At 40.0% G+C, this 12,758-nt stretch overlaps 1 protein-coding gene across 2 annotated transcripts in view; it reads left to right on the top strand.

Annotated features, from left to right (window-relative positions):
- The window catches only part of KCNT2 (potassium sodium-activated channel subfamily T member 2), a 574,767-nt gene that overhangs the window by 241,537 nt on the left and 320,472 nt on the right, over positions 1 to 12,758 (top strand). For both annotated transcript variants that reach the window (XM_075287704.1, XM_075287703.1), the window contains exon 9: positions 10,763 to 10,943. In XM_075287704.1, the coding sequence (XP_075143805.1) occupies positions 10,763 to 10,943 (181 nt within the window). The remainder of the gene's footprint in view (positions 1 to 10,762; positions 10,944 to 12,758) is intronic.

Genomic DNA, 12,758 nt, shown 5'->3' with positions numbered 1-12,758 from the left:
GGAGGGGGGAGAACAGCATGACACTGGGGCAAATGAAGGGGGAGAGAACGGCATGACACTGGGGCAAATGAAGGGGGGGAGAACGGCATGACACTGAGGCAGATGAAGGGGGGAGAATGGCATGATACTGGGGCAGATGAAGGGGGGATGGCATGACACTGGGGCAAATGAAGGGGGGAGAATGGCATGACACTGAGGCAGATGAAGGGGGGAGAATGGCATGATACTGGGGCAGATGAAGGGTGATGGCATGACACTGGGGCAGATGAAGGGGGGGAGAATGGCATGACATTGGGGCAGATGAAGGGGGAGAACGGCATGACACTGGGGCAGAGACGGGGGGGACATGAAACTGTGGGCAGATAAAGGGGGAGAATGGCATGAAACTGGGGACAGAGATAGAGGGGGGACATGAAACTAGGGGTAGATGAAGGGTGTATATGAAAATGGGGAGAGATGGAGGGGGGACATATACTTTACGAGTGACTGTAGGAGGATTATACTGTGTGGAATCACATGAAAAATGAATGAGAATGGGCGGAGTCAACATAAAAGTGGGCGGGGCCTAATTTGCTGCGGCGCGCTGCGCGTAGGGCCCCACCAAAGTCAATTGCCCAGGGCCCCGCAAACCCTGGATCCGCCACTGCGCTATAGCCAATGACAGACTCTCTTTAAAGTGTCCATTGTAAAGCTGGAAAGTGCAAATAACATAATAAATGTTAAAACGTTATAAAACAGTATCAAAAGATGCAAAACACATTGAGGCTGATTTATTAAGTGCCTCAATTTTCTTTACATCTTTACAAGTTTTCCATCATAATTCTTGAAGAGGGGAGACAACTACAGGTTAATATTCCGGAGTTCCATATAATGTATATATCTGTAGTAAATGTGTGTTTTTTTTCAATATACAAGTATAATACTTAAATACTGTAAAAAATATCTACTGAATTTATACTATGCTGATGAGGCCCCACGTTGCGGAAATGCAACTTTTTTTGTTGCAGATTTTGTTGGGGTTTTTTTTTTTCAGCCAAAGCCAAAAATGACTTCAAAAGGATTGGGAAATATATAGGAAGCTTTTATACTTCTCCCTCTTGCTCAATCCACTTGTGACTTTAGCTCAAAAATCTGCATCAAAATCTACAACAAAAAAAAAGCTGCATTTCCACAACATGGGGTCTTAGCCTAACACAATTTTTTTTATTTCTCATTTTCTATATATATAAATATATAGAAATTATTTCTATCTAACTTATTTTTACCATTTGTTCTCCCTTTCACAATCATCGTTTTGTGATTCCCTCTTCCTGGTGTTGAAATGCTGGCACTGTGGTATAAAGATAATAAAGCTAACACAGTTTACTGGAACACACGTGCTATTTCTGTAAATGACTGCTAATCCTTTATACTGCCTTGCACAAAATCCAAAGTTTATCCTTACGTAAACAGATGTGATCTATGCTCCTATTTACATTTTGTATGAGTACAGTGGCTGTTCATTGGAAATACTAAATGTGGTTTTAACCTTCTGAACTGGGTTTCTGATGAATTTCCTTGTTGCTGTAATACATTGCCCTCAGATCATTGCTGTGTTGTGGGATCTCTACTCGTTAAACAGTCTAATACCAGGCTGCAGGATGAGTTATGCCTTAAACAATGTTGGTGTCAGACTAAGTTATTGGGAATCCACTTTCTAGTTACTTAGTACAAAGCTAGTACATGTCCACTTGTAACAGAATTTGCTGGGACTGTCCTGATTTTTAAGTCCTGGAAAATACTTGTCCCGGATACAGACCCCCCCAAAAAAGGTTGTAATTTTTAGATTATTTCAATAGGTAACTGGTGATATTTTGCTTACCAATCCTCAATCGTGGACAAGTCGTGTGCAGCTCCAATCATCGCCACATTTCGGAGAGATTTATCTAGACTGGCATTATCAACACATTGTATATCCCACTTATGAGAAGGCACATTTCTCCTGCCAGTGCCTACAGTGACATCTACCCCAGCTAATAGGTAGCTTAGATTTTAATCATCAGTTACGCCACTTTACTAATATAAATGATTATAAATCTGGAAGATAGGGATGATGGCTTTTCCCTCAGCATGCCCACGACCCCCCCCCCCCCCTTCATGAAATTGGCATGGGTGGTGCCAAAATACCCATTGCAACAAATTATGTTGCAACTGATATTTTCAAAAAAAATTCTCCATTATCTTTTCATGGTGAATAATGTCAGAACATCACATGCTGCTATTGTTCAGCGTCCAGGCATAATATATGATGGAAAAAGGAGCAAAAGAGGAGACAGGTGTGTTCAAGATTGAGGATTGATAAATAGAGGCCATTACCTATTACTGTTCCCAGTGTGGGGTTACTAAAGGGGACATGTTACCATGTAGGGGCCATTATACTAAGAGGTCATTAAACTAAGGGAGTTTTATGCTGTGTGAGTTACTAAGGGGGTATTTTGCTGTATGGGGATTGGTAAAGGGGCTATATACTTTGTGGGACCACTAAAGGTGAAATATTCTTTATAGGGCCACTAAACAAGCATTATATAGTGTGAGGACCATTAAAGGGGCTTTATACTCTATCGGGGCCTCATACTGTGTGGAGAAGTCTTGTTTAAAATATGCAGGGGTGCAGCATATGGAGCCTGACATTATACTGGACAATATAGTGCTATATGCCTATAGTGAGTCATTCATTTAGGCCTAGTTTGCCTACAGGTTCTATCTGAACAAGTTTATACTGAATCAAACCAGGGTGAAACAAATATTCTGGGGTTTGCCCATATTTATTGAACAGCAATATAATCATTTATTTCTGATCATTTTAGTTTGTCCGAGACAAATTCCAAATGGTTTGTTTTGTTAACAATTTAGAATAGGTCGGTGGTAGTCAATTTGCTCATCTCTACTTTTCAACCAAGGGAATGTGTTCACTCACAATTTGGCCTAAGACTACATGCACACACAGTATGGGTATCTAATGCTCCATCACCATCTGATAATTGAATAGGAATAGAACCCCCTATAAAGAATGGAGTATGGAAAGCACACACATGACACTTGGAGTGTGATTCAAGTGCCTTCCATTAAAAAAATCTTCCCTCCCTTCAGCCTGCATACTAGGTTGTCTTCATGTGGCATAAGAACACTGTTATATACAGTAGGTATTTAATAGTCCTGCAAGGGCAACTTTCCTAACAATCCAGGAGAAACTTGAACAATGCATTTTCCAGCATGAAGGAACATTGTGTCACAATGCAAAAGTGATAACTATGTTGCTCAGAAAGCAAAACATTAACATTATGGGTCCATAGCCAGGAGACTGCCCAGAACTCAATCCCATTGAAAACCTCTGGTCAATCCTCAAACATAAACATTGTGAAAAAAATAAGCAGTTATTGGGTAAGAATGGGCTGACGTAGGTCAAAATTGGCCCAGAGGCTGATATTCGGGACAACGCCAGGACAAATTGGCTACACTTTTAGAGGCCTTTTAATAGTTGGAATTAAAAGTTAAGTTTTAATAGATTTCACCACCCTGGCTTGGAGAGTTTGATACTTCAGTGAATAAGAGTCAGATTACTGAGACAATTGGTAATATGATCTAGAAACTAATATTAGAGTCATATCGTGTTTTCTTAGTGTCTTACTGGTGCCTGAAGTCTGCTGCTGTGTGAGGACAAAGATAAAAGGGCCACAGTTTAAAGCAACAGAGAGGACCAAGAGGACAGAAACAGTCAGACACAAGGCTAGGCAGCAAGCTACTATTGAAGCCTTAGAATTTGGTGAAGGGATGTCAGGTTATATTTGCATGTAGAAACGAAGAAGAATCCAGCTCCACTCCAAATATCCTTAAAACTTAGCGTTTATTTGCACTGATTAAAATCCAAGACGCATTACAAACATGGCTGTTATCACAATAGATCCATTTCTACTGGGAAAAGCGACCAGCTATCCTCGAAACGCGTCAGCTGGTCGCTTTTCCCAGTAGAAATGGATCTATCGTGATAACAGCCATGTTTGTAATGCGTCTTGGATTCTAATCAGTGCAAATAAACGCTAAGTTTTAAGGATATTTGGAGTAGAGCTGGATTCTTCTTCGTTTCTTCTTGTGAATACGCACCAAGCCGATGGGCACAAATCCGAGCATCTTCCATCCTAAAGATTAATCTGTACAGCAGCATTCTTGGAAGCTACATACAGAAGGTCAAATAAGTGGGCTGTGATCCCTCTCCCCAATCCTCTGTTGTACTATATTTGCATGTAACTGTGCAGTGGACGCACAAAATAAATTTTACTGTTGAGCCCTAGGAATCCCGGTCTAAAACTGGGTCAATGCATACTAGATTGGTGGATACTATTCCAAATGTACATTGAGCTGGCTTCTATAATGTGGCAGTTATCTGTGGTGCACTGTAGTGGCTAACAGACTATTGGTGATTCCTATACTATTTGATGAGGCAGGCTGTCCAGTATCTACAGCATTATCTACAGTATGTACATATACCCTACAATAACTAGTACCCACTTTTCCTTCCAAGAACAATTCACATCACTTGGGCCTGTCTGCATCCTGCAGTGAACTAATGCTTCACTTTGTATTAGATAAATATGTCCAGATTACAGTTATAGTATTATTATTATTATTATTATTATTATTATTATTATTATTATTATTATTATTATTATTATTATGTCCCTTTTAGTTTGTTTCTGGTTTTAATGAAGATACAAGTAAGACTAGTACCCTTGATGTTGGTTGCGAGCTTGTATATTTTAGACAAAATATCAACTATTATCTGTATTAATCTGTTCATAATTTACCTTGCAGGATGCTGACAGACTGGGGGGGGGGGTACTTGTGGGGTATACATATATACTGTAGATACTGGAGAGGGTTTCTAATCTAGTTGAAGATCACCAATCGACTATTAGTGAGCATGGTGCACCACATGTAACCATGTAATGTGACTTACTCTGCACATTTACTAATAATAAGCCTACCTCCTTCTTATGGATTGTAGGTATGTTAGTGAATGTTTATCAATATTTTATATCCTTTGTATCCATCAAATATCATTGGCCCTGTCTGCATCCTGCAGTGATACAATACTTAGCCATCCTCCTTAAATGTGCTTTAACCTCAGATATTGTTAACACATTGGCATCATTTTTTAAAAAAAATATGTAAAACATTATATGAGGATATTTCAATTCTATGAGTAATGTCAGAGAACATTTAACAATAACCTGATGCGGGAAACAATGTAAGAAATAATAATATAAAAACCATCAGAAAATAATCAAATTCCAAATTCAATTCAAGCAGTGCCATAAAAATGAAATCAGTTACTCAGAATGCACAGTATGTACTAATGTACCAACTACTGTAGTAAAACTTGTCCAATGGTTTCCTTACACCGAGCCTGAAAGCGTGTGCTCTCATTATTTTCTACTCTAAGTATATAGACAAACAAAATGACCTTATAGTTCATGTGGATGGAAGATTTAGAGAACCGTCTCTATATAAAATATACACATAATCCAATGTACAGAAATATTATTGTGTCTTCTGGAGTGTTGTTTAATGATTTATCTCTTACTTTATAAATCTCTTTTACTGATTTTTAAACAAATAGTACAATTGTGTATTTGAGCTGTGCATTCAGTAGCATGTACATAACAGGTACACAGTGAGATCACATGAGAAAGACAACATTTCCAATGTGACACTGTGTCAGTGCATCAATCAACAGTATAAAAACTTCTGTAGGGTAACCAGTGTCATGAAGAACATGTACTGTATAACTGGACAACTACAAAGAGGTAAAAACATATTAAACTGATTCTATCATTGAGAAAACACATTTTTAACTAAGCATATATTTGCATAGCCTTTAGAAAGGCTATTTCAGACATACCTTTAATTTGTTAATCCTCGCAGCTGTTTTTGAATTAGCCCACTTTTATTGATATTCTAATTATCCACCTCAGAACACCGGAAGTTCACTGAGCACTGTCTGCCGTGTGTGCGTTTGCAAAGACATAGAGGTGCCAGTAAAGTTGAATTCTCCAAGAAGTGACCCCATTATGTAAACTGCAGCCTATTTTTAACCCCCGAATGTTGCATTAATGTAGTTCACAGTAAACAAATGCGCAGCTGATTAAAATTTCAGCTTTTACAGAGAGACACTAATTCAGTGCCCTGTGACCAGCTTGTGTCAGAAGAAAGACATATTCTAAAATTATTTCACAATTTGGTATGAACTGCTCTTTTGGTGCACAGCAGAGCTCATAAGTGAAAGAGCGATTTTTTGGAGCGATGATTTAGATGTTTGGTACTTGGACGCCATATTCAGTTGCAGAGCCACTGAGGTGTTAGTAAAGTGGAATCCCTTAGGAAGTGATATCATTTGGAAAACTGCACCCCTAAATGAATTTATTAAGGGGCTTGCTTAGTGAGCATAATTTTGTGAATGCACATTGAATGGTGAAATATATATTTCCATTGTATTGTACTGTATTGTGCAGAGTACATTGGTTACAACAAATCCCTCACTGTTTTCTCAGGGTTGCAAGGGCATTCTGGGGAATCAGTTCTGGTGTCTTTTTCCTCGTAATCCTGGGGTATATCCTGATGTACACTCATACATCTTATATATTCCCTTCCTGCCGTAAAGATATTGCGTGTTTGTAATGTTGCATTGTACAAGCTATTCAATCATGGAAACCAATGCCAAGAACCTCCTGGCACAATTTTTGTGGTGATGTTAATGGCAGAGGAGCTTTAGAACTCTATAGTCACTCAAGAATCAGAGCATTGGCAAATTGTATTCATTATGCACCTCACTACTAGGCAACCCGTTCTGTAAATTTGGTTCCTAAATGCTTTCCATCACCTCACAATAATGCCTTTCACAATTGATCTTGGATCATCTAGGAGGCAAGAGATTGCATAAAATGTCACTACCACACTGGAATTCAACGAGTGACTCATTCTTTCACATATGTTGGTAAAGCCAGACTGCATGTCTTGGTGTGTCTTTCTGTATACCTGTGGCAATGAATGAAATGCCTAGTTTCAATAATTAAGAAACATGTCCCAATACGGCTGTCCATATAATACATGCTATTGGTGTATTTAGTTAGTAAATTGGCACATGGGAATCTGATACATCGTGTTAATATATTTAGTAAGACTACATTTATACTATTGATTTTTATTACATTTATTCTGATGGTCCCACAGACTTTAAAGGGATCCCGTCCCCAGGATTTTCACCACTAAACCCACAGAATCCTTTATTATATTAAAAATCGACCATTTATCAATAACAATCACCTCAGAAGAGTCACACTGCCTTGTTTTGTGAGGAGATGAGGGTATCCTTTTGGCATGTGTTTGATAGGGATTTGTTCAGTTGTATGATATTGTTCTATGCAACTGTATAATCCTCAATTTTCTTTGTCTTTAAATAAGCATCTAGTCCTGTTTTAGCTCTTGTTATGGTATCAGTCATTGTTTCCCTTATGGCAGATCATTCAATACCATAACTATAGAGACCCCTATACAGATGCCTTTTCTACACACATAAAGAATGTCCCTTGGCTTTTTGCATACTTCTATCTTCTATGGTATTTATACAAGTAAATTATATCACTGCTACTGTATATTTTTCCAAACTAAAGCTAAGCTCAATCTTTCTAATCTCTCATATTAAGCGAAACTTGCATTACTTTACTTTTATCACCATTAAATCTCATCTGCCATATTCTTGCTCATAGTCTTTAGAATATTGCAAAAACTGGGATTGTTTTGACATTTTTGTCATAGAAAAATTTGGGGAAGTTTTACCATTGCTCACAAGCAAGGATGTGGCTTAATGATATAGATAAACTATTTCATGGTAAAGACAGCATATATTTGTTTTTGGCAATGAGTTCAGCTACGGTGGTGGTACAACATTTTCCTATATAAGTATAACAGTTTGTATGTGTACAGTGATGGCATTGGATTGGAACTTGAAACATAAACACCATCTGAGCAAGTTATCCTCTATCCATAGGTATAGTATACAAATTGCAGATTGATGAAAGTGCAACAGCTCCCCCCCCCTTGAATCAGGAGGAGGGGGGGTTGTACCCCTTTCTTAATGCAATGGTATTCTAATGAGAGCGCCAAAGATAGCTAAACACTATATTTCAGCTATCTCTGGCAATTTCACTTCATTCAGAACTAGAGATAAAACATTTGTTTTCATGATTGTTGGGGTCCCAGTAGTTAAAGCCCCTCCAATCTGCAGGTTACATGAGGTTTTATAGATAGGGGTTAGTTTACTAAGATGAGAATACCCCATGAACATTAAGCTGTAACTATACATCAGACTACCACTTGCTTAGCTATGAAAATAGCTCCACAATCTCCAGCTACCCTAGGTCCAGGTAAGTGACTGGCAGGGGTGAGCCTGCTCCTTTCGCCGCCCGAGGCTAACTGCAGAAAGCCACCCCCCCTTCGCCGGGAGGAGGGGGCGGAGCGGGGCATGACCGGGCGGGTGGGGGCGTGGCTGAGTGAAGGGGGAGTGGCCGAGTGAAGGGGCGGGGCTTAGCGCCGTTCGCCGGCAGAGAGTAGGCCAGGAGACTGCCTGCTCTCTGCCTGAGCATGAGGGGAGGCTGCTGGAGCAGCACTGCTCCAGTGGCCTCCCCAAACCACCACTCCGTGATAAGCCAGTCCAGGACAGCTTGTCCTGGACTGGCTTAGGGAAGCAAAAATGCAGCCCTCTCTGAGGCCCTGGCATAGTGCCGCCTGAAGCGCTTGCTTCAGGTCGCCTCATGGGAGGTGCGGCACTGACTGGCTGCTACAGTTATTCTCATTCAATTCACCCATAGCATACACCGACCTTGGAAACAGTGCAAAATTTAAATTCATTACATATACGAAACTGGTAACATTTTACAAGATTCGGTTTGGTGTAAAACATGCAATGCATATTGCCTGCAATGTCCTTTGTTGTCAGGTGTAAAGGTCTCCAAGAAAAATACATTTAGGGCAACAGAGTGAATAAAGGGCAAACAGCATAAAATTACAAATCCGTCAACTGATATTGTTTCCCTATGAAGAGGAAGAATATTAAGCCCAAGGCCACCAAATAGTTCACAAGGCTGTATTCTGTGCCATTTGGGTTATAGGAGTGAGTGCAGAATACATTGACCTAACATTTATGAATTAATTGCATTCATACAGTATATTCACTCCTCCTGCCCATAAATATACATACATATACATCAGCCAGCCATCTATCTACGTGAAGAGATTGGAGAATGCCCCCCCCCCCCCATGACCACAGAGGATTTATAGATAGTATTCTTTGATCACTTTTATTAACAAAATATTGGGGGACATATACTAAGCAAAGTGTTCAAGAATCCAGGTGTAATGTGGACCAACAAGCTAAACTACATTCTTCACTACACTTTTACTTGAAAGAAAAGGGGACATAAAAAAAAAAAAAAAAAAAAAAAAAAAAATGGGCATAGCCTAACAGGACATGGGCATGGTCTACATTGCAACACTGTACACCAAAAATGTGCATTTATACTTCATGGGAAGAATATGCAAATCTGACTTCCATGATTTAATTAGGATGCCAGTGCCTGAAGTATGCACACCAATAGAGGGCACTGACTGAGAATATGCAAGTCTATCTTCCATGATGTAATTAGGAAGACAGAGTCTCAATAAAAAAAAACTATAGAGGGCGCTCCCTTTAACATCATGCCGACCTTCTCAGAGGCCTTTGTTTGCAATGATGTTGGGATTATACTAGATACAGTCTCTCAGCCAAGGACAGCTGTTTCAATGTATTTGCATCTCATCAGCTTCGCGCAGAGAGGACTGATCTGGCAGAGGTGAGAGGCTTAGGCAGAGTTGAGGGGATATCGTCACTCCATAAGGAGTGAACCACCATTTAGGTGTGTGGAGTCTTATTAAGCCATGAGCGCTTCACTGTGCAAACCCTGTCTAAGCCTCTCACCTCTGCCAGATCAGTCCTCTCTGAGCGAAGCTGATGAGATGCAAATACATCGAAACAGCTGTCCTTGGCTGAGAGAGTGTAACTGGTATAATCCCAACATCATTGCAAACAAAGGCCTCTGATAAGGTTGGCATGATGTTAAAGGGAGCGCCCTCTATAGGTTTATTTGACTGAAACTCTGTCTTCCTAATTACATCATGGAAGATAGACTTGCACATTCTCAGTCAGCGCCCTCTATTGGTGGGCATACTTGAGGCACTGGCATCCTAATTACATCATGGAAATCAGATTTGCATATTCTTCCCATGTTCCTTTGCACAGTGGAGCGCTCATGGTTTAATAAGACTCCACACACCTAAATGGTAGTTCTCTCCCTATGGAGTGACGATATCCCCTCAACCCTATTTATACTTCGGCATATTTATCTGTTGTAGTCAAAGCCAACTAATAGGAAATGTTAAGCTATACTAGACAACTTTATTATTTAGCATTCGACTTTTCGATAAATCTTTTGAAGTTTAAGACTATCTAGTCTAAGACCGCTCAATTTTAGTAAATCTGTCGGAATATTTTTTTGGTCATCTAGGCTAATGTAAAAGCAAACTTATCCATGCAATATGCTGTCCTTAGTATTTCCAATTTAAAAAATCTGAAAATCTCATCCTGTTATATGCCTAATGTTCTTCTGACTTGAATCTTTCTGTTTTATTCCAGCATTTGTGGAATTCAGCATCTGGAGCGAGCTGGAAATAATTTGACGCTATTTGATTCACTTTACTTCTGCATTGTTACTTTTTCCACTGTTGGTTTCGGAGATGTCACCCCAAAGATCTGGCAGTCCAAACTTTTGGTTGTTATAATGATCTGCGTTGCATTAGTTGTTCTCCCGATCCAGGTAAAAATCTTCTCAACTTTAATATGACACTTCTGAAATTTACCCAATAGCATTTTAGCAATAGATTTTATGAACTTGCAAATCTATTATATAGAAACCAAATTGACAAAGTAATGTAATAATCCAAGATAATGCAGAGTCTTAATACACTACTGCTACTCAATGTCTTCTCTGGCATCTTAGTTTTTGAAACTTAAGATTTTGGGAGTCTGAAAACCTTTGAAAGGTTACAATTCACCCTTGCTCATCCAGTGGCCTCACATACTGTAGACACAAGTAGGATTGTTAGCATATTACTTTGTTATAAATGGTCATGAAATCTTGTTGTATTGAGAAAGGCTGCAGAACTTGTGATATCGGAACATGTCCAGCCAATAGAATCGGCAAGAGAGCACCTGTCCCTGCTCCTGACATATCTGTCTATTCCTGTTATACCTACTAGAGATGAGCGAGTAGTACTCGATCGAGTAGGTATTCGATCAAATACTACGGTATTTGAAATACTCGTACTCGATCAAGTACTACTAGCTGTTCGAAGTTAAGATTCAATGCAGAACCAGAGTTGATTGGCAGAATGCTATACATTGCCAATCAACGCTGGTTCTTCTCTTACCTTTAGAAGTCTTCTCCCTCCGCATCATCCCCGCGGCGTCTTCCGGCTCTGAATTAACTCTGCCAGGCATCGGGCCTGGGCAGAGTCGACTGAGCATGTCCGCTTGTAGTGTGGGCATGCGCAGTTGGCTTTGCCCAGGCCCAATGCCTAGCAGAGTGAATTCAAGGCTGGAAGAGGACGCGGGGTCGCTGCGCAGGGAGAAGAATCCAGCCCGACCCTCACTCATGGACTTGGTAAGTAGAATTTGATTGAATGTTGCGTAACCCTGAAACGAGAATTTCCCCCCATAGAGTATAATGGGGTTCGAAACCCGTTCGAACAGTCGAACAGTGTGCGGCTGTTCGAATCGGATTTCGAACCCCGAACATTTTAGTGTTCGCTCATCTCTAATACCTAAAATTAATCTAAGAATAAATTGACATTGGCGTTTCCAGTTGAGGTTGTGAATACTCTATATATTGTCCAGTCACTGCCAGAATGTGTAGGGGCAAAGTCACTTAAAGAGGGACTTTGACATCCTCATATATGTGCGGTATTACATGCCACTAGAAAGCCTGCAGTGCGTTGTTCCATAATTTTTTACTATCTGGGGGACATTCCCCACCCTTCTGACAGTGGGAAGATATCAGTGCCAAAATTGATGGCACCAATATCTCCAGAACTGCGGAGCCTACCAGAAAAGCCTACAGGGTGATGAATTCAGTGTATTGTCGGCTTTCTAGCGGTATATAATATTAGAGATGAGTGAGTACTATTCGAAGCGGTAGTTTCGAATAGCACGTTCCCATAGGAATGAATGGATGCAGCCAGCACGCACCCGGGGCCGGCGTCCTTCCGCTTAACCCCCTGCACACTGGCCATTCCCATTCATTCCTATGGGAGCGTGCTATTTGAAACTACCGTTTCAATTAGTACTCGCTCATCTCTACATAATATCATATGTCTATGAGGACGTGAAATGTCCTCTTTAACAAGGGAATTGAATTCAATTGTTAGATTGGTAATACATTTCTAGGAGAAATAAGAGAGGAATGGTATAATATAGTGGTATAAAAAAGATTGATAAAGGTGTGATGTTGTGGCCTTTGTGACTAGAGATGCGTGACTAGAGATACGTGAAAGTAGCTGAATATGGTTGATGGTTATACCCCTTTAAAAGCATTAAGGAAAGTCAATTTTAAGTTTAAACTTTTATTCCCTAC

The sequence above is a fragment of the Leptodactylus fuscus genome, chromosome 9, assembly GCF_031893055.1.
Source record: "Leptodactylus fuscus isolate aLepFus1 chromosome 9, aLepFus1.hap2, whole genome shotgun sequence".
Lineage (NCBI taxonomy): Eukaryota > Metazoa > Chordata > Amphibia > Anura > Leptodactylidae > Leptodactylus > Leptodactylus fuscus.
The sequence above is the reverse complement of the archived record's forward strand: the minus strand, read 5'-3'. Positions and strand labels throughout refer to the sequence as shown.